General features: G+C 34.6%; 2 protein-coding genes across 3 annotated transcripts in view; one reads left to right on the top strand and one right to left on the bottom strand.

Moving 5' to 3' along the window:
* LOC136856676 (neprilysin-like) overlaps positions 1-22113 on the bottom strand; it is a 35129-nt gene extending 13016 nt beyond the window's left edge. The window contains exons 1-9 of one of the 2 annotated variants that reach the window (XM_067080949.1): positions 21764-22113; positions 13371-13714; positions 11236-11908; positions 10995-11086; positions 8805-8895; positions 8044-8287; positions 7597-7810; positions 6614-6769; positions 5792-5896 (exon numbers count right to left, since the gene is read on the bottom strand). In XM_067080949.1, the coding sequence (XP_066937050.1) occupies positions 5792-5896; positions 6614-6769; positions 7597-7810; positions 8044-8287; positions 8805-8895; positions 10995-11086; positions 11236-11908; positions 13371-13499 (1704 nt within the window). In that variant the 5' untranslated portion in view covers positions 13500-13714; positions 21764-22113. The remainder of the gene's footprint in view (positions 1-5791; positions 5897-6613; positions 6770-7596; positions 7811-8043; positions 8288-8804; positions 8896-10994; positions 11087-11235; positions 11909-13370; positions 13715-21763) is intronic. The other variant, XM_067081026.1, reaches the window with a different exon arrangement.
* LOC136825331 (E3 ubiquitin-protein ligase RNF181-like) overlaps positions 11055-22883 on the top strand; it is a 23083-nt gene continuing 11254 nt past the window's right edge. The window contains exon 1 of the mRNA XM_067081756.1: positions 11055-11112. The gene's annotated coding sequence lies outside the window, so the exon portion shown is untranslated. The remainder of the gene's footprint in view (positions 11113-22883) is intronic.

Here is a 22883-nt window from a genome sequence, read left to right as displayed (position 1 = left end):
TAGATCAACAGTGTAATTGGATTCTGTAAGGGAAATAACGTGTTATAGGTATTTTGCAGTATTTTTTCATTAAAGTACAGAGAATGATGGTGCAAGAAATTTTTAATAAATTTATGGAAGATGGTGAGGACACCACAGGATGACGTACAGTACATATAATTTCAAAATCAAAATATTAAATTGTTTTGGTATGATAATTTAAGGTACATTTTTGTTTGAACGGTCAAATTAAGCAGTGAAATGTTAAAACAGGCAGTTATAAGCATTTTAGTTTAAGGGGTACAAGTTATTTGGCAGTTATAAGCCAGCTCTAAGCATTTTTATAGGGGATTTTTGCATTTCCACGTTAGGTTCAGGAACCTATACCTGCGTAAAAATGGGAACCCTGTATATATATTATATATATACATATATATTTATTATATATGTATTATATATATATATATATATATATATATATATATATATATATATATATATATATATATATATATATATATATATATATATATATATATATATATATATATATATATATATATATAGTATAAGTATAAAAGTACTGTGTAGTACTTATCATAATGAAACGTAAAGTCACCAATGAAATTCTGTTACAGAAACATAGTACTTATATTAGAAATATATATATATATATATATATATATATATATATATATATATATATATATATATATATATATATATATATATATATATATATATATATATATAATATATATATATATATATATATATATATATATATATATATATATATATATATATATGTACAGAGCTTGGAGCTTATGTCCAACTGCTGTTGGACCCTAAAGCTATGAGTCTGGCTCCATATATTGCTACTATACCATGTTCTGTAACAGAATTTCATTGTGGACTTTACTCTGCCATATATATATATATATATATATATATATATATATATATATATATATATATATATATATATATATATATATATATATATACACATATACACAGTATATGTATATATGTATATGTATGTACAGTATATATACATATGTATGTATTAATATATGTATATGTATATTTATATATGTATATATATGTATAGATAGATAGATATAGGTACAGATATATAGATATATATACAGGTTTATATAGATATATATATAATATAGACATATATGTATAAAGATATATATATCAATATATATAGATATATATTGATATAGATATACTTTTAGAGCATAGTTTTTCTCTTTACAATTTTCGTTAAAAGCAATTACTTTAGTGGCATCACTAAGTTTCTTGCAGGTTTCGTCTTACCGACGGAGTTTTTTCCGATTCTCATTCATCAGTTTCTGGTGAAAAATATGCAGACTTCCTTCTATATATGTATATAATGTGTATATATATAAAATATATGTATCTTTATACATATATATATACATACATATATATATATATATAAAAATTATATATATATATATATATATATATATATATATATATATATATATATATATATATTTATATATATATATATATATATATATATATATATATATATATATATATATATATATATATATATATATATATATATATATATAATATATATATATATATAATATATATATATATATATATATATATATATATATATATATATATATATATATATATATATATATATATATATATATATATATATATATATATATATATATATATATATATATATATATATATATATATATGTATAAAGATACATATATATATATATATTATATATATATGTATAAAGATACATATTTTACATATATATATATATTATATATATATATATATATATATATATATATATATATATATATATATATATAAATATATGTATTATACATATAAATATATTTACAGATATATATCAGCAATAAGTCACAAACTGCACGTGACAAATATATACGTAAGACTGACCACATGAAAGGTGAAAATTAAAGACCAGGTACCAAGCACTCGTGTATTACACACTTCTTGGGGTACAAAGTAAAATAAATAAAGAGAGACATAAACAAGAAAAACTTCACAAAACAAAGATCAAAGCCACTAACAAGCTAAACATCATTACTGAATGCAATCACTAGTTTGAAGTCAAATTGTCACATACCAAACAAAAAATACTTTAAAAATACTTAAGAACTGAAACTACAGTTAGAACAGGCTATTGCTAAAAGGTAACATTGTACTTCCCACAATTTTATGAACAAGGTAACTATCTAATTTAAAAGACCCGAACTAATATTCATAAGTTGATTGTTAAAATGCTTAATAAAGGCAGATTCAATTATATTTCTCTTAACAATGTGGTTTACAAAAATTATCTCAGATGAATTTTTCCAGTCTATACAATGGTTAAAATCATTCATATGTACAAATAAAGCACTTGTCAATTGGCCTGTTCGAACTGCGTAACGATGCTGTTTTAGACGATAATCTAGTTCTTTACCAGTTTGACCAAGGTATTTATTACTACATCCAGCACAAGGAATCGTGTAAATACAGCCATTAATTTGTTTTGGGAGTTAAGAACAATGATATTCTGAAGTGTCCTGAATTCTTGTAAACAACAGTTATCTTGAAAATTTTCAGTAATTTTTAATGAAACAAAGATTTACGTTATATGGAAGTGTCAAATATTTTCTCTCACCAAAGGCTCCCTATTGTTATTGGAATAAAAAATGTTTCTAGCTTTCTGTAAGATTTGTCGATTAAAACTTTGGGTATTTTTAACATAATTACTACGTCGTAAATTTTACAAAATTCCGAGTCTAAGAATTCCGGGCTGCATATCCTTAATGCCCTTAAACTGGTAAAGAACTAGATTATCGTCTAAAACAGCATCGTTACGCAATTCGAACAGGCCAATTGACAAGTGCTTTATTTGTACATATGAATGATTTTAACCATTGTATAGACTGGAAAATTCATCTGAGATAATTTTTTTAACCACATTGTTAAGAGAAATATAATTGAATCTGCCTTTATTAAGCATTTTAACAATCAACTTATGAATATTAGTTCGGTCTTTTTAAATTAGATAGTTACCTTGTTCATAAAATTGTAGGGAAGTACAATGTTACCTTTTAGCAATAGCCTGTTCTAACTGTAGTTTCAGTTCTTAAAGTATTTTTTAAAGTATTTTTTGTTTGGTATGTGACAATTTGACTTCAAACTAGTGATTGCATTCAGTAATGATGTTTAGCTTGTTAGTGGCTTTGATCTTGTTTTAGTGAAGTTTTCGTGTTTATGTCTCTCTTTATTTATTTTACTTTGTACCCTGAAGAAGTGTGTACGCAATACATGAAAGCGCTTGGTACCTGGTCTTTAATTTTCACCTTTCATGTGGTCGCTCTACGTATATATATATATATATATATATATATATATATATATATATATATATATATATATATATATATATATATAATATATATATATATATATATATATATATATATATATATAATATATATATGTATATATATACATATATATGTATATATATACATATATATGTATATATATACATACATATGTATATATATATATATATATATATATATATATATATATATATATATATATATATATATATATATATATACTGTATATGTATGGGAAATAAAAGGAAGGAGTACCAAGGATTTTTGTGTTAATTCAACACATTTTCGAGGTACAATGCTAAAAATCACGAGAATATCTATATATATTTTTAATATGTCAGAAAAATTAAATTACCCTAAATATTTTGTTGAATGTGCTTTGCAAAAAGTGCAAAGAACTTCTTATTCAGTAACCATCAGAGTGGCTTTTAACAATCAGATTGTACTTATTTTGCCATGTGGTTTTTGCTTGCGTAGGTTCCAAGTTTTTGCATGAATTTTAATTTTAAAATGTTTAAAATTTTCAAATACTTTGAAAAACATACTAATGAAAAATTCTCCCAGAGTTTCTTATGGCTGCATTTACGGGGTTCCTTGCATGAATTGCAAGTGTTTTTTATATAGGACAATGTGGGAAGGGACTGGAGACAAGAATTAAACAACACATAGTGTGAGAATGGGATAAATGTTGAATGGTTTATTTTTACACATTATTAGTTTTAATCATATGTTTCATTGGTAGGGGCAAAAGTAGTTTTATATTGTAACAAAACGTATAGAAATTTTATTGAATATTTTATCAAATATCACGGTGACTTATTGAATGTAAGCCAGGGTATGTACAAAGTTAAGTATACTTTAGTTTAACCAGACCACTGAGCTGATTAACAGCTCTCCTAGGGCTGGCCCAAAGGATTAGATTTATTTTATGTGGCTAAGAACCAATTGGTTAACTACCAATGGGACCTACAGCTTATTGTGGAATCCGAACCACATTATAATGAAAAATGAATTTCTATCACCAGAAATCAATTCCTCCAATTCTACCAAACTATATGCATTTGTTGTTAGAGAAATTTGTAAGGTGTTCTTTTTAATCACCTGTTGAGCTGTTCTGTACCTGCTGTACTGGTTTTAACCGGATTTTGAATATTTTTGTTTCCATTTTTCAGCTTTTATGTTTACTTTGCAATATATTCTCTGTGTTTTTAGCATTGTACCTCGAAAATGTGTTGAAATAACACGAAAACGCTTGGTACTCCTTTCTTTTATTTTTCCTGTGGCCCTAGCCAAGTATATTGTCACATGCTATTCAGTGACATTAAGCATATACAATATATGTGTATGTGTATATATATATATGTATATATATAATATGTATATATATATATATGTTTACGGCGGGGGTTCCATTCCCGATGGTGCACCGTGAACTGGAACGTCATAATGATAATGGTAATAAATGGCGCTTGCAGCTCCGTACGCACCTTAAAACTGGGTTGCGGCACCTTAAAACCGGGTACAGCGCAGTAAAATCAGGTTAACAGTGCCATGAGCCAGGCACTGTAAAGTCCGAATGCTGTAACCTGAGACTGCCATGACCTGGGGACTGCCTGTACACACACACACGTATGTATGTATGTATATATATCTTTATGTGCAGTATATATGTATATATATTATATATATATAATTGTAACTGCAGATTCATTCATATACATTTGGAAGTGATATGAGTGTGATGATAGATAAAATTCAAACAGTTCATTACTGTAGTAAGGGTAAAAGCAATGATGCCTAATGAAACTATCGCAGAACTTATGCAGTTATAAACTTCGGTTAAAACATTGTTTATGTCATTTTCGTCATAACATCTACAGGAGATGGCATAAAACTGCACACGAAAACATAATCATCTCTTCTACGACTGGGAAGTTTCCAAAGATGTCTTTATATTAAGAGATGTTTTCTTCAGAAATATTTTTGGATAGGGATCTGTATTTCAATTTAAGGGAAGGGCAGGGGTCAGTGAGCCATAACCATTAGGTTACCAGGGAATGTTATACGTATGTTATTGTCTTCAAGATTCCGCACATATTGTACTTTTTCACCGCTTGATTTCTTATATTTTTTCTTTTTGACTCTAATTTTGAGAGTATAAAATGTAAGCGTATAAGCAGTAACTTAGTTAAAATGATAAAACTGGTAGATAAAATTTCTTTACTATCTTATCCTAAGGGCAAAGATATGGTGACAGTGTATTAATTAAAAGATGTGGCTATGACTACTAAGTCAAGGTAAACTTAAAGTTAAAAAAAAATTATGGGTAATATAGTTTCTCATACTGTGAATAACCTCATACTAACTGGGATATCTCCAAAAGCGACTCCTGCATCAATCTCAGTCAGCGAGAATTCATCATACTCTTTGTTGAGGACTGTCTTCCTGATCTGGGGTATAGATGGCGTCACCTGAAAGAAACCAGGGGAAGCATTTTGGTAAGGCTGGTCAGTCATCACTTTAACAGCAGAAAGATAATTGTCCGGGATCTGAATGTCTGAATCCTTGGGGCTTCTTCCAGAACAAGCCTTTTTCTTCTCAACTGGAGACTTGCTCTGATAGGTAGTCTTTGTCTTGAGCGAGTTCCTTGAAGTTGTTTGAAACTATCTATGATTTTTAAGCTCTTCCTATTGTGCCACCTACCAGAGTTAGCAAGCAGCCCTTATGAGTCTTAAGCTCACTCTCCTTGCTCTCGTCAACCATTTCGTTCTGCTGGTCTTACAGCCTAAGTGCTTTTTCAAGTAAAACTCAGCCACTAGTGGGATATATTGCTCTTAACATTCTCACCATACACTTTATGTACTTTATCACTTTTTTCTGTTTATGTACTTCTATCACTTTTTTCTGTTTTGCTTAGTGATTATTGGGGTAAGTATGGCTGCTTTATGGGGATACCCTCTTTGTTCCTAAGATTATTATTATCATCATTTAACCTTCATGTTAGGAAGGTTCCAGTCATCATCCATTGAGTAGTGAAGCTATTGCATTAATTTACCTTATTGACCTTTGTGAGACATTATAATTTTGTGAATATTTTACGCTATTAGTTAAAAGAATATGCAATTTATTTAAGCTCGTTTTGTTGGATATAGATTTGTAAGTCAGTTATAAAGGGCCAAAATACTCACTTTTGCAAACTTCCCCAGCATAATATCAAGTTCCTGTCTGGCTTCGCTGTCCACTTGTTCACGTATGATTGAATTTTCTATGAAGCCAAGCAGGTCAAGTTCCTTAATACTTCTTCCTATTTGCTGCATTCTAGCTTGCAAACCAAATCCCAGCTTCTGGAAGTGAAAGGGATATAAGAATTTCACAGTTTCTAGCAGAGTAGTAACCAAGAAGACACCAGAGTTTATGCAATAGCATAAGAAAATAAGAGTCTGTGTAGCATAACTCTCTGGGTACTATTATTCTTCATGTTTATTTATGTCTAGTTTGTCATTGTTTGAGTGTTTTGTAACAAAATTTTATACAAAGGTATAATTTCTACTACAGTACCTTTTTGCTTGCGTGCAATAAAAATTTCTCCTTGACGTTTATTGCTTGTATGGTTTTACCAGGTATGGAGAAAAGGATATGTTGTATTATACTGTATGTAATTTTTTTTGTCAGTTTAACCACATTAATGAGTTAAAAATTTTTTAGTGTCGTAGGTCTGGTAAAAAAAGGCATACTGTTTAATTTGCAAGTAAACAAATATGAGTACATGCTTGGAATTTGTAAATTAAGCTGAAAAAACAAATTGCCATTTATTCGTTAAGTGATATGTTGATGTGGAACATGTCAAGAGTGTATTTCTTTGTATACTGTATAGGGAAAGTGGGATGTAAATATGTGTACTGTGTTTAATTTGTGAAGGTTAAAATGCAACATTGCTCTTGGAAATATTGTTTCAGAGAAGCTTGTGAACTTGTGTTTGTTATTCACTAACTTGAAATGGTCAAGATACTTAGGTACATATCTGATAGATTGGTACTATGATGGATATGTAAGTTTGAGACGAGCAAACACTTGCAGTGTTTTCTGTTGGGGTGTTAATAAGAAAATCGACATGAATATTGAAACATGAGTGTAGGTGTCATCAAGCAGCCAAAATTCCTGTTCATCTTACCGTACAATTCACGTAATCTTTGTAGTGTAAATTAACATCAAAATACACCCCTTCCAGTTTTGCCTCTTCTGCTTTCCTCTTATACGCAGCAAAGCAGACAAACTTGGCTCTGTCATTCGTGAAAGGTGATGTGAATGATGGCAGAACCATCTTTAAATTAAACTCAGACTTGTTGTGATTACTAACGTCAATAATGATGTCAAAGAACGGTGTACTGGAAAGAGAAGAGTCGTTAAAATCAGTGTTGAAATATACTGAAATATCTTACACATTTCTTAACAGGTAATCTTTTGCTTTAGAGCGTATATTGTAATGAAAGTCTTCCTTGAACTAGAAAACATTAAGCCAAACATTGAGTATACATGAGAGAAATTCAGCTTTCATTGTTTTCCATACAGTATTCTGAAGTAGAAAGAATAAACTTTACTACTTGATCACAGTACATACAAGTGCCTCTTCATCATTTCAGCCAGTGCTTTCCCGAGGTCAAATTCTTGTGGCTCGTCTGGGTGTGCCTTGTTATATTCTCCATTAGACATTGGGTTAAACTTATATCCAAGTTCCTCAAAGACTTTCGTGGCTCGTATGAGACGTTGAGAATTGTTGACACTACCGTAATTCAAGCAAGAATCATACATGGCGTAAAGGTTCTCCAGTTCTTCATCCTCCCTGTCACCATAGGTTAGTGCCTCTGCGGAGGAAAAATCAAATGACTATTAGTCTCTCTTGAAAACACATAAATGTTGAGGTCATAGTAAAAGAAGTAAAAAGAGTAAATCATTAGAAATGAAACTAGTGAAAGGAATAAACTGAATACTCTGGCATAGACCTGTGTGCAACCTGAGCTGCTAACTACTGTGCTGGCAAAACTTACAGTTTAGTTCTAAGGAGACAGTAATAATTAGCAAGACTTTACATAATAGCTTTAATATAATTACATAATGTTTCCAATTTTTTAGGCCTAATAATTTTTTGAAAGTGTTTGTACTAAGATGTTGCAATCAAAACATCAAAGATGTTTAAACTGGTTCTTCATGAATGAAATTTCATCAGTCTTCTCGAAAGTCATGACCTCTTGATGAAGCAGCTTTACTATGTTTTCAATGAGAGTGCTTTGGATTAGTACATTTAGTACATTACTTAATCACATTTAAGCATAACAGAACTTAACTTGCAATAATTTAGTGGTTTATTTTTTTATAACTTGCCTTTCGTGATGATATCTGCGAAAACCTGCGGGTTCTCTGGCTTCAAGAATGGGTCGTCCAGTATCCCTCCACAAGCATATTGGTAGAAGTCCTTCATAATAAAAGATTGAAAGGGAATTACAGGAGAGGTACTAAAAGATATAGTATAAAAAACTACAATAGTTTTCATTATGCTTATTTTATGTACTCCTTAAGCAGTCTCTTGTCTTGAATAAGTAAGGAGGGTTTTCTTTGAAGACAACTAATTTGGTTGGCTTCCATCACATAAGTAAGTATACCTGATTGCCATGATATATACTGTATATATATATTTAATAAAATTCAGCAAAATTGATCAAAGTTTACTATAGGTATACTGTAATAACTAAAATGCACAGCAAAATTCAGTTAACATCTATGATACAGAACAACACATAGACTTTAAATACTTGTTTGGAACATTCTGAATTACCAAAAGACAATATACTTGACTGCTTAGTGTTACATGGATTTCATGCTGTTATGCTGCTGTAAAAAATGTAGGCACACTATTAGTAAAGATCTGTTACGAACATGAATATCTTGAGTGTAATTAATATGAGTTTGGAAGCCTGAGTTCCTTATGTAACTGAAAGTGCATATTGAGGGACAGGACAGTATGAGGATCATTTGGAAATGGTGTAATTTGGACGACTTACATTTTTCTATCGGACCATTTTTTTTTTTCATCTCAAAGTCATTACTCATACACTCTTGGAAGAAAATATATTAAAAATGACAATCGTACTGTTAGAAATAGATGCATTAAAACCTTTATATAATAAAATATCAGCTAAATTTAGAAAGGAAGCCATAAAAGGTAAAATAGTACCTAACATTTGCCATTTGTGTCAGATGAAATACCAGACACATCAGTCTTCAGTAGAGGAAAGAAGATTGCTGCTTAGCTGACAAGCATGTGGATTTGTTGGTTACTTCATAAGGATTGTCTTCATTTAATCATTTCGTAATTTAGCTTTCTTTCTCTTCTAAACTGCCCTAATTTTTGGTTAGACATTGGGACTTGTCCCCCACTGGCTGTCAGCCTAAGAAGCAGGAGATCAGCGCCTGCCTTATGAGCCTACAGAGGCCCAGGAGGACTTTAACTTTTAACTTTGATAATGATAATAATAGTAATAATATTAATAATATTTATTGTTCAATATGCAGCTTAGGTTTATGCATCTTAGCCTATAGAGTTTTAGCAGCCATTGTGAGGGTAGTAAAGAAAATTGCTATAACTATCACAGTACTGTACAGTATTCTGTAATTGTTCTCTGTTTCTTTTGTTTGACTAGCACTTACTTTACAGTTGTCTAGGTACAGCAATAGATTTCTGGGTGCTGTACTTGGTGTTGGTTTACTAACAGGTTGTTAGCTAGTTAGCTTATTTTCCTATTTAGGTTAGTGGCTGGTCAGTTCTTACAGTATTTAAAATTTTTATTATTGAAAATGAACTAAACTAGATGTATAAAAGTTGTTTATGGTTTTGTCTTTACTTGTTTTCTGTTTATTTTGTATCTTTGTATTATCTTGATGTTCTTGTTAGATTTTTTGCCTTACTACATGCACTTTTTTAAGCACAGATAATTTTATGTTTGTATCTTACGTTATCATCTGTATTTATTTTACTGTTTTGCTTTTGTGCAGGGTGTTTTGTATGTTTACAATACTTACATTCTCTTGCCTCCTGAATCTCCAACTTTATGCATAATTTTGCGTCTTTGTTTCCTGCTGTATGATAGAGGCATTCTATGCAGGATGATTTTTAAAATTTTTATACTTGGTTTTTTTGCTTCTCCACCCGTTGCTTTGTTTGTTCCGTGTTTTTTTCCACCTTTTGCATTTTTCTGTCTCAGAATGCCTGAGATTCATTTCATTAAGACAGATTGATTTTATGGACAGTCTCATCAGGAAGAACCAGTTCATCCACTCCAAATAGTCTACTGTACTTGTGTGGATGCACTAATATATATTGGCTGCTGAAGATCTGTGGTTTACAGAAGAGTTATAGCCTCTGTGATTTAAATTGACACACGAAATAGATTGCCTTAATGGATTTTTATGAAAATTCTAATTCTTATTTAATTAGATATTTAGAAGGTTACTATTATAGCATTGCATATGGGCTTTACCTGAAATGTTAGAAATCGAACAACATTCATGACTTACATCACAGGGGTCAATATCTCTTGGATCCATTATGTCTAACATCCTCCTTGCCACTTCTTTGCAGACAGTTGTGTTGCAGATGGCTCCAGATTCTTAGAAAAGGAAAATAGTATGGATTGTGAGTATGCAAAAATTTTATGTGCTTAAAATATATTTATGAGAATATACTGTCATAATACAAACATTTGATACAAAAATCTTGGAGGGAAATAAAAGCAGTCATAAATGGCATAAAACTTACCTACTGTTGAACGTGTAACTTCAAGATAAGATTGGACTTCAGTTGTAACTTCTGTTGTTATCTCGGTAGTAACTGTAGAAGACATTTCTGTTGTATGTTCTGTCTCAAGAGTTTCTGTTGTAGAAATTTCTGTCACATTTGTGGCCTCAACAGATACTGTAGTAGATATCTCTGTTGCATTTTCTGTCTCGTTTACTTCAAGAGTGGTTGATATAATATCAGTTGTATTGTCATTGTAATCCCAATAATAATCCTCACCAGTTGTACTTTCTGTCTCAAACTCAGTCGTCCTGGTGGTTGAATCTGTTGTGGTAGTTTCATTTTCAAAAGTTTCAAATACATTTGTAGTGTCAGTTATGTCAGACACTGATGTTGTACTACTGTCATCACCAGTAAAGAGACTTGATTCTGTAGTGTAAGTGGAGTATTCTGTGGTATTTGTGTCCCCTAGTATTGATTCCTCAGTTGACCAAGTTGATGAGGCTGAAGATGTTGAGGATGCAATGGTTGTTTCCATTGAAGATGAGGTCGATGATGATGGATGTTGGGACGTTGATGTGGGTTCTGTTGCCTTCCTTGACGGTGGTGTGGTTGTCACTGTTGTTGAGGGAGTGGCTGTGGCAGTTGTTTGGTGACCTGTGAAGTCACCTTCAAAGGGCAAATGTTTTGGATCCTGCAAAATATTATTTTATTATTTCAGATGTATCACAGATTTAAGTACAGTATTTTATAAAGTACATGTTGTGCTTCTAGATTAAGCTATAAATGTCAAAGCCTGTGAGCAGAGGAAAAAAAAAAGAGGTAAGGGCCAGACTGGATGCCACATTCATGCTTGACATTTTTATATTCACAAATAATAAGCCAAAATACGATTTATTAGTGAATTCATTATACCCTGGTGGTAACTTACACCCAGGGGGAATTATAATTGAAAAGTGCATCTGGCCCTTCCAGGATTCAAACCTGGAAGTAGACGTTGACCATTCCGCTATCAAGAGAGATATAAGTTGATATCAACTCTGCTGTACATATGCCTGTAGAATTCAGGTTCTTCACATAGAAACATTATCAACTTTCTCCATCATGATAGCTGACTTTGAAAGACGGTCGGTTTTAGATGTAGTACTGTGAGTGGAAGGGGCTGAATTTGTGAATACCTAAATCTTATAAGTACAGATATTGTTATCATGCAAGTCGCTGGTCGTACAAAGCCTCTAAGGAAAGATGAATTGCACCCCAAGTGGTATCATACAAGCATTCCTTGAGGAACACACATATCAGCCATGGTTTTTCTCATTGTCGTATTATAATGAGCTGTGTGATTTTTTTTTTCTGTTTTCTAAGCTCAGGCAAAAATTTATTTGCTTTCTGTAAAAGCCTATGAATGCAGATCTTTGAATTGTGAGAATATATTTTATTGTGGTAGTTTCAAAGAACATAATACATATATTGGTTTTGAAGTCTTGCAGGATTCTTAACTCAGCTCCAAGCTCAATTTGCAATATTGAAAACGGTAATATTGTAATCATGAGGTTTCTTGTCATTTTTCTTGAATCAGGTGGAACAGTTTTCGATAGATATACATTATTTAGCCATCATCTTCATATTGCTTTAATGTTATGCCTATCTCATAGGATGGTCAGAGCTGACATTTTGATAACCGAGTTTGAGATAAAACAAGGCGACACCTGGCAGGATGTGAACGCGCTAGCTTTGAAGTTATCTCCTAGGCGAGCGTGAGTGCGCGTACTAACACACACACACACATGCACAGTGAGAAAAGAAGGATTGAGGACAGGATGCTTAAGTACAGTACTGCTTCATCAGATTACAGCTTTCTGGAAATCCCTTAAATACTAAGACTCTCTCTCTCTCTCTCTCTCTCTCTCTCTCTCTCTCTCTCTCTCTCTCTTCATGACAAAAATCCTTTTTCATTATTGGTATTTGCCTCTTGTACTCTTGATATTTCTTTAATTTTTTTTCTCTTTGTCTTTCTCCCTCTCTCTCTCTCTCCCATACCGGATGAGAATTCTTCCCCTTTCAAGAAAATGAAGAGGTTACTCATGCATGTAAAAGAACGTGTTAGCAAACTTCATGGTTGTACAAAAACGCATGGGGAAGCGACTGTCTCTCACCTTACATTCCGGGCGCGGATCATGTCTGCGACAAGGGTCAGGCACCAGGCACAAGATGATGATCACTATGATGAAGATGATGGCCACCGTTGCCAGGGCGCAGGTGGTCCTTTTGTTTGCCCCCGCCATGGTTGGTTTCCCTCCTGCTTTTCTTCCGTGTTCCCCTTAGGCATAGGATGTCCCTCCCTCTAGGCGGCCTTCTCCACTCACTCTCCCAGTGTCCCTCTCCCTCGCCCTATCTCTCCAATTTGACCTCTTTAAATGGGATACCCTTTATGTCCTTTGTCCTGCTTGGGTCGTTCTTCACCATTTGCTGCTGTGAATCGAGGCACAGGAATTCTGTCCTGAAACGGAAAGGAAAGGAGATCAATTATTAGTGTGCTAAAACCCAGTTATGATGGTTTGGGGAACGTTAAAAATGAAAATGAGTCACGATTATGGTAATAGAAATTATGAGAATGATAGTGGTGGTAATAATATTAACATAAGCATTAATGCCATTGTTTCAATGCGGGTGAATTCATTTAGATATCCTATTCAAGAAAGCAGCTGAGTAATATTGTGTGGCCCAACCAAAATATATGTCATTGCCACATTCATCCTATTACTGCTTCGTCAAAGAAGAACCCATTGATGCAGAAACTTTTACAACAGGATCATGAAGCAAAACCTGCTGATAGGGAACTGAAAGTCATAGCAAAGATACCAAAGAAAGGTGACCTGACTAAATGCGGTAACTATAGAGGTACTGCACTTCAATCGATTGTGATGGAAATGTTCAGTAGACTGGAGAAAGTAATTAATAAAAAAGTTTAAGAGATAAACAAGTTGGTTTTATAAAAGCAAGTGTTGCACAGCCCAGATACTTGTGTAAGATAAACTGTGTAGCAATGTATGGAATATAAACATTCCTTTCTAATGGCTTTTGTTGATTGAGAGAAGGCATTTGACATCATCGGCCGACCAATATTATTGAAGGTTTTGTGTCATTATGGTATCTACGTGAAATATGTGTTTCATTGAAACTATCCAGTTTGTCAATTTGTGAACAAGGTGTTAGGATGAATATTAGGAGTTAGATGCCAATATAAGGTTTAGAAATAATTCCTTAAGGGAAATTACTGAAGTTACATATGTACATGAGATGATGAAAGGGAGATGTAGATAGTAGATAGATGGCTTGAAGGGTGTCAGTTTGCCTCTTGTAGTCACCGGGAGAGATGGAAGACCCAATGCTATTTGGATTAGAAGTACCAGAAGGAAAGTTGGAGGTGAGAGGAGATTTGAGGAGGGTGGAAGAAGAGAATTGGTTGATGATGGTAGGATCAAAGAAAAAGTGAAAGCAGAATAGATGAGGTGGAGAATATGGCATTAGGCCTGCAAAAGGTTTGGAAGCGTGAGAGCTGAGGAAAGCAAAATTGTGAAAGTATGAAGGGATTGTATGTGGAAGGTGTTATCAAGAATTATTTGTAGTAGCTATATTGGTGACTGCATGGGCTTAAGAAGTGTTTAGAGGGAGTTTGGTCGTATGGAGAGAATGGGTGATGATAAGGGGTAAATGGTACATTGTGTGTTTTGGTGGGGGGGTGTGCTGTTGATTAATTAATGGTCAAGTAATGAAGTGATTGATGCTGTTAAGGATTTTTTTATGCACAGGTTTTTTTTTATATTCAGCTTGTGAACGTGTAGATAGATGTCATGTAAGAAAGATGGTAATAATATTAATGGTAACTGCAAAAGTTCAGAAGACGATGAATACTGTGAGTGAGATGTTATGGTACCAAGGAAGGTGGACTGTGATGCTGGTAACATCAGTGATGACAGTATCAATTTGAATAATAGCAGTAACAAAAATTAGGATAAAGGGAGAGGGACAGACTCACAGAACACATTTTGATATACATTTTTTTATATCCCCCACCACAGGCATAAATACAGTTGGAGAAATGCAAAGTACTAATAAAGATGGCGGATACCTCGGAGCTATAAGTGAGAGGTCTCGCCCAGTCCTCCGCCAACGTAGGTTATCTGTTGCATATAGTACGATATAGTAGTAGTAGCAGTTTGGATTTCTATATGCAACAGCTCCTTTGCTCTTTCTATTTCTCCTTTGCTTGTGCTTGTCTCACATTTTTGCGCAGAGATACTATAGATAATGGCTTAATAGGTCAGGAATGCTCAAGTAATTTAGCAAAGTAAAGTGTCAAGAATATTCATGGTTGTAATTTTAGTTTCTTGATATCTATTCAGACTAACTCGACGTTTAACCAAAACAGGAAATTTCAAAACACGATTTCAAAACAGGACACGGTGACATTTAAAACGGCTCTTGTGTCTGTTTGTGGGAATATGTCTCTTAGGCTAACAAAACACTCTCTCTCTCTCTCTCTCTCTCTCTCTCTCTCTCTCTCTCTCTCTCTCTCTCTCTCTCTCTCTCTCTCTCTCTCTCTCTCTGAAATGCTTAGTAGTTCCCCTTTCTAGATTTTGTAGTGTAGAAGGCAGTCAGAAAAATCAGTGATAAATTTCTAATATCTTGGTTGCTACCAGAGTGTTAGTTTTAAAATTGGCTTGGACAACTAAGAACACCCGAAAATATACAACTTATCAAAAGAATTAGAAAGAATCAGAAATAATAAGGGAACTGCTTAAGATTAGAAAAAAATTATTAAAGTCATGGTAGAAGCAACAAAACTACAATGAGGACTTTTGTAACCTTGAAAACCCCAAGCCAATCATTATACAATCTCATTATAAAGAATAATCTGCACCCATGTAGAGATCTATAGTCTATTGAAGACCTAAACAAGACGGGGAAGAAATTGATCCCAGTAGAGAACTAAATCCTTATACACGGTGCGCTGTAGTCATTACTTGACCCCTGGCTGCAACCCCTTTCATTCCTTTTACTGTACTTCCACTCATATTCTCTTTCTTCCATCTTACTTTACACCCTCTTTTAACAGGTGTTTCACATTACAACTGTCAGGTTTTCCTCCTGTTACGCCTTTCAAACAATTTTACCCTGTTTCCTTTTCAGCCCTTGGGCTTTGGCCTAAGTTTTATATTCCATTCCATTCCATTCCATACACGTTTGCAACATTTGAGAAATACTTGGAATTGTTGAGGAATTACGTGATTAAATGGTGTAAGTGAGAAAATAAGACACCCAAAACAAGAAATATAGAAGAAGAAAATATTAGGAATGGATAAACGAAATATAGAAAAAGAAAATAGTAGGAATGGATACTTAAGAGATATTGTTTTCACATGAAGAGAATATCAAGAACTCATAATACAGTTTGCTGCCATCACTGGGCTGCAGCAATTTTTTTTTTTCCCAAATGGCACTGGGTGAAAAGGGTTTGCAGTTTGTAGAGACAAGTGAAGTCTACTTGAAGATGAAAAAGATATGTATTAATGAATATGGTGGCAGAACTGCCCTGGGTAGAGAAAGTCGGGAAAACTGTTCGTGTTTCTATGAAATTTACATCCGAGTCGTTCTGGAGTCATTGATCATCTGCAGTTTCGTTGAACATTTAAAACCATCAAACGATGTTTGAGAAATGTACGGGGCGAAGAAGGGAAGGCGGTGTTAACGAATTAAAAAAAAAAAAAACGAGCATCACCAATTGCAAACATACACGGGGTGCACCCAATCTGACCGACTTACCAGGTCAGAGGCAGTCGTCCTCCGTAGGTTAGTTAGTTATAAATGATTTGTTTAACCAGACCTCTGAACTCTTATAGGGTTCTTCTCGGACTAGTTCTGTCAGTGCACCTCGCGCGGTGCACTGTAGGCATTGCATAAGGTTCTTTGCAGCGATCCCTTGGCCCCTAGCTGCAACCCCTTTCATTCCTTTCACTGTACCTCCATTTTTATTGATTTTCTTCCATCTTACTTTCCACCCTCTCCTAACAATTGTTTCTTGGTGCAAGTGCGAGGTTTTCCTCCTGTTACACCTGTAAAACCCTTCGACTATCAGTTTCCGTTTCAGCGCTGAATAACCTCACAGGTCCCAGCGCTTGGCCCTGAGCCAAAATTCTGTATTCCATTCCAGTGAGCCAAAGTGCCTAAATATTACGAATGGCGTGGATATCACGTCCTTTGGATCTGTAGCAGTCTTTTCCGTCTCGGCCGGCAGCAGGCTTGGCTTGTAATAGTGACGATAAGTATAATTCTACGAAGTTTGAATCAAGTGATCGTTGTCCACCAAAGAATGCTTGATATTAATACATTCACTTCACCACTGGTCTTCCCAGTAGCATCAGATTGATCTGGTCAGTACTAGGATGAAAGTAAGGAAGAGGAAGGCAGAAGAATGAACGGGCTTAACCACAAAGGAAGCAATTTACCAGTTGCGTCTTTAAGGAGGAAAGGGTAAAAACGAACTACGAGAAAACACTGAAAGACAATTATAAAATATAAGAAGCATCTTATTTTGAAAACGTATAAGGGCCCGCCAGAGAGGGAATTATCCCTGTGGAGGGCTGTACATGAAACCAAACAAAGTGAAAGTGAAACGTGTCGATAAAGCAAGACGGTTGAACTGCGCAATCCAAGTTACTGATTTCCGTAAACGAAATTTTGCCTGACACATATATCACTAGACACCCTGATTTAAAGAGGAACTCCTCTTTGCCCTTTAAGGAGCAGAGGGAGAGAAGCCACTTTTAGTGAAAATATCAAGAGGAACAAGAGATTAAATAAGAATAGACCACAAGTTAGATTAATCGCCATAGGTGTAACAGGATTGAGGAAGGAGGCTTAACAGACAAAGAAACCCAAATATAAGAGCAAAGATAAGGATTTATACCACCTAAACAATACATCCTATATACTGAAGAGAGATTAGCACTTTCAGTACATTAAATCTCAGACGATTTTAAAGCAGCCTGAGCAACCAGATTTTTGTAGAATTATCCATTTAATTTGATTTCTCTTAAAAAATAATTTCCCCGTAGGTGAGTAGTGCCGTCAGTGCACCTCACGCGGTGCACTGTAGGCATTAGTTGAGGTTTCTTGCAACATCCCTTCAGCCCCTAGCCGCAGCCCCTTTCATTCCTTTTACTTAACCTCCGTTCAGATTCTGTTTCTTCCATTGTACTTTCCACCACCACCTGACAATCTTTTGTATAATGCAACTGCGGGGTTTTCCTGCTGTTACACCTTGAAAACCTTTCTACTCTAAATTTTAAAACCCTTCTGATCTTGTAAGAGCCCTGACGCTGTCTCCTCCAAACACGTGTGTGTTCGTGTGTTCGTCGATCGTCATCATCGGAGTCGACAGGACAAAACAGGAGCATCTCGTTTTCTTTCTCTACAGGAACGCGATTTCAACCATACAATATTTCCGTCTGTTCTCCCTAAGCATTGTTGTCTTAATGTATGTACAATCACCACTACTTGCATTGCCATGCAAGCATTCTAATCATGTACTCATAATGTTCCAACGAATCTTCTGTATCAAACTGTGTATGTTTCTGTTTGTGAAGACGCCATAGGTCTCTCCATTTCACATTTATTATGCTATTGCATTGTATCCATTAATCTGTCTTGAATCTCATGCAATTGGCCATATGTAGAATTTCCTGGCCTTTCCACTGATGTATGTTTCATCACCGTATGTTAATCATGTCTCTTGATATCGCCATCTGTTTGTCTGCCGACAAACACAGATGTCTGAACCTTTTATCTGTTTTACCTGTCCGTGTGTGGACGCTACATTCCCGCTCGCACGCGTCAAGAACATCTTCGAAGATTCTGTACATTTATCTCAGTAAGGAACTACCAATAACCAGTAAACACCCAGCCAGTATGTCACTCTTACCCCAGTCCTTACAATCTCAATTTCCTTTTCAGCGCTGAATGACCTCATAGGTCCCAGCGCTTTCTTGACCTTTGGCCTAATTATTTTTTTTATTTATATCCATTCTATTCCATTCAGACAATCTCACAAGGTCAGAATGGATAGAAGTGGATAGGGCAATTCGATACGGAGTACGATCAGCGGAAGACTCTTGTGGAAGAACTGGTCAGATAAATTCTGTATAATATTGCATGCAGTACCTTCGATATTATTAGAGTACGGCTGTAATAGATTTGGTTTTTGCCGATGTGACTACTGTGCGCAATAGGACTCATCCTTACAAAGGCTGCCTAAAGAATTGCCGGGGGTATAAGGAATCTTGGGTCTCGGCCTAAAACTAATAGGCAGTCCCCGGTTTACGACGGTTCCGGCTTACGACGTTCCGAGGTTACGACGCTTTTCAAATATATTCATCAGAAATTATTTCCTGGCTTACGACGCATGTTCCGGGTTACGACGCTGCCGTCGTCACGCCGATCCGACGGAAGAAATATGGCCCCAAAATGGCAGAATAATCATAATTTGAAGGTTTTTTTGATGTAAAACTCAATAATAATGCAGTTTACATCGTTTTCAATGCACCCAGAGCATTAAAAGTAAGGTTTTCTTATGATTTTTGACAATTTTCGACGATGTTCCGGCTTACGACGATTTTCGGGTTACGACGCGGCGCAAGAACGGAACCCCCGTCGTAAACCGGGGACCGCCTGTATACTGTTTTGTAACCAGGAATGGGTCATTGAAGGACTTGGTATTATTTGGACGGTGATTTAATTTTTTAAAAAGTAAATTTTATACTACATTTGTACTACTTGTTCTTAGCGTATTTTGCATGAACAAATGTCCACCGGAATGGGTAAGACAGCTTTTAGTCTAGGACAGGCTGTAAAGGAGAGTTTAGTCTAGACCGCGGGCTTAGTTAAGTAGAATGCGCTAACAATAGAAGACGTAAATCAGCAGTTGCCACACCTTTGTTTATATGATTCGCTTTATCTTTATGGCACTAATAGAAGCTCCACCTCTGCACAACAGGTCTCAAGATTTAACAACTTTGATTGCCACTGCTTGAGAGATATATACAACAAAAGATTCTTGGACAGATTTAAAATTTGAACGTACGGCAGTCGAATTCCAAGAAAAAATAAAATAGTTGTATGGAGACACAAAAGAAGGAAGAGAAGAATTGGAAGAATTTTTTTTAGAATATTTAGACTCCCTGAATGTGATTTTAGTCTATTACAAAAATAATTTATATAAGTTCCCAGGCTGGGGCCTTTGGGGAGACATAAGTGAAGGGAGGTACAAGAAGATAAAGTATAAAGGCTGCATAATTTGTGTGCACTCCATGAGCAGTAATAATCGGTTCGTGTTCTTTTAGTAGGCCTAACGTTTTCCTAATGATGATTGTTAAAGGAGAGAATATTTGCCACTGAACCTCGTTGTGGGTTAGTGCCGTCAGTATACCACATGCAATGCACTGTAGGCATTACTTATGATTTTTTGCAGCGTCCCTTCGACCCCTAGCTGCAACCCCATTCTTGTCTTTTACTGTACCTCCGTTCATGTTCTCTTTCTTCCATCTTACTTTCCACCCTCTCCTAACAATTGTTGCATAGTGCAACTGCGAGGTTTTCCTCCTGTTACATCTTTCAAACCCTTTTACCGTCAATTTCCGTTTCAGCGCTGAAAGACCTCGTAGGTCCCAACGCTTGGCTTTTGGCCTGAATCCTATATTCTATTCTATTCTATCTGCCCCTGAAAAACTCTGGCATTCTGAAAGCTTGGTTAAAACCTGAAGTGATAAAACGCAGCATCCTATACAGCGATTTCCCAAAACACCATGAAATGAATCTACATTTTAACTTGCATCATGACCAATTAAAATAAGAAATATAAACATGAAGGATATTCCTATAATAGAAACGAGCTATTTATGCAGTTCAGGGTAAGATGTGCAATTGGGTATCATATACACAAAGGAGCAAATACTTCATGAAAAGAATGCAACGGCTCATGGGGCTTAAGGAAGCCAATGTTTCGAGTACTTTTATTTTAACGAATTACGCTCGTAAAATTCTATTAAAAAATCTGGGAATTTGGTCAAACGTTGTAGGCAAACCAAAAGATTATTTTGCCGAAAGAAAATGAATATCACGGCTTACAATATAATTAAACGTTCGATCAGCAAACTTTAGAACCACTGGGGCTCTTACCCGGGGGGATTGGCGACCCGTCTGCACTTTACACTTTGAACATCCGCGGGGCTGACAACTTAATTTAAAAAAAAATACTAGGTAAAAAAAATTGAATATGTAGCATTATTTAGTGGACAACAACAAAAATAAAATATTTTTCATTGCGGGCGATAAAAACATCATTATATTTTTTTCGTGTTTCCTACGATCAAGAGTAATTTCGTTTGGACTAGAGCAAAAAGAAAAATGCAAAAATAACAAAAGTCAAAGTATTCTTTGATTCCTTGTAAATCCATACAATAACAAAATGCCAAATAACTCCCATACATACCTGAAGAACGTAGCGCCGAGTAGAACTCCCAAATAAACTATAAAAAAAAGAAACTGCAAAAAATGGAGCGATCCTTCTCCCACAGGACTCCGGCGCTCGATTGACCCCACAGAGGAGGCTGGGGCAGTTCAACCGAGTCGCTCCCTAGAATGAGATAAAAAAGGCTTTATCTCCGTTTCGCATCCTTTCTGTTGGCGCCCGGCTTGGCGGTCTTGCACAATAACAACAGCCTCAGCCGTTATTAGGTTCGTGAGCTCGTAGTCATAATCGAATTTGATTTTGAAATGAAATGCGATAGCCATGGCTACTTCGGAAGGCTTACTGCAGCTTCATGTAGGCCTGTAGTTGACCTGTAGATTTATTGATCATGAACTAATCCAACGCCTCTCTCTTTACTTATATATATTATATATATATGTATGTATATATATATATATATATATATATATATATATATATATATATATATATATATTATAAAAGAATATATTCAAAAAGAATATACAATCATTATTGGCTGACAAAGCTGAGCAAAGGTGATAATAATAGAGGAAATTGATAAATCTCTATTGTAAATAATTTTAAAGATTTTATCAATTTTCCGTTGTTGGCTCCTTTACTCAGTTTTGTCAGCCAATATATAGATATGTATGTGTGTGTGTTTTCCCCAACTCACGTTCAACATTCCGGAAATTTTCATCCCGAATGCGGTAACGGAATGCACCCTGACACAACGTAAACTATAAAAGTTGAAATGTACTATTCATCTGTTTTCAAGACGTTTTGTCAATATTTCTTGCAGATTTACTCTATATCATTTCCCCCACTTAGCCTACAAAAGACCATACACCTTGTAGGACTATGCACAGATAATGACGCTTCTAGCAGATTTGGTCGAATGTAATTTTCGTAGGCCGATGTCGAAATACAGTATTTCACGACAGTCCATATGTCTGAAAGAGATTACAAGTGGATGACATTTCGATGCTTTGGGAAATTTCAGTACGTTCTTTGTCAACTCGTAAATCTTGCACCAAGTGTCATTTAAAATGGCAGAATAACAACACCATATCTTTCCTGGATGAGTTAATAAGGTGTACAAAATATAAGTTAATGGTAT

The sequence above is a fragment of the Macrobrachium rosenbergii genome, chromosome 1, assembly GCF_040412425.1.
Source record: "Macrobrachium rosenbergii isolate ZJJX-2024 chromosome 1, ASM4041242v1, whole genome shotgun sequence".
NCBI lineage: Eukaryota > Metazoa > Arthropoda > Malacostraca > Decapoda > Palaemonidae > Macrobrachium > Macrobrachium rosenbergii.
Note: the sequence above shows the minus strand (reverse complement) of the source record. Positions and strands in the feature narration are given on the sequence as shown.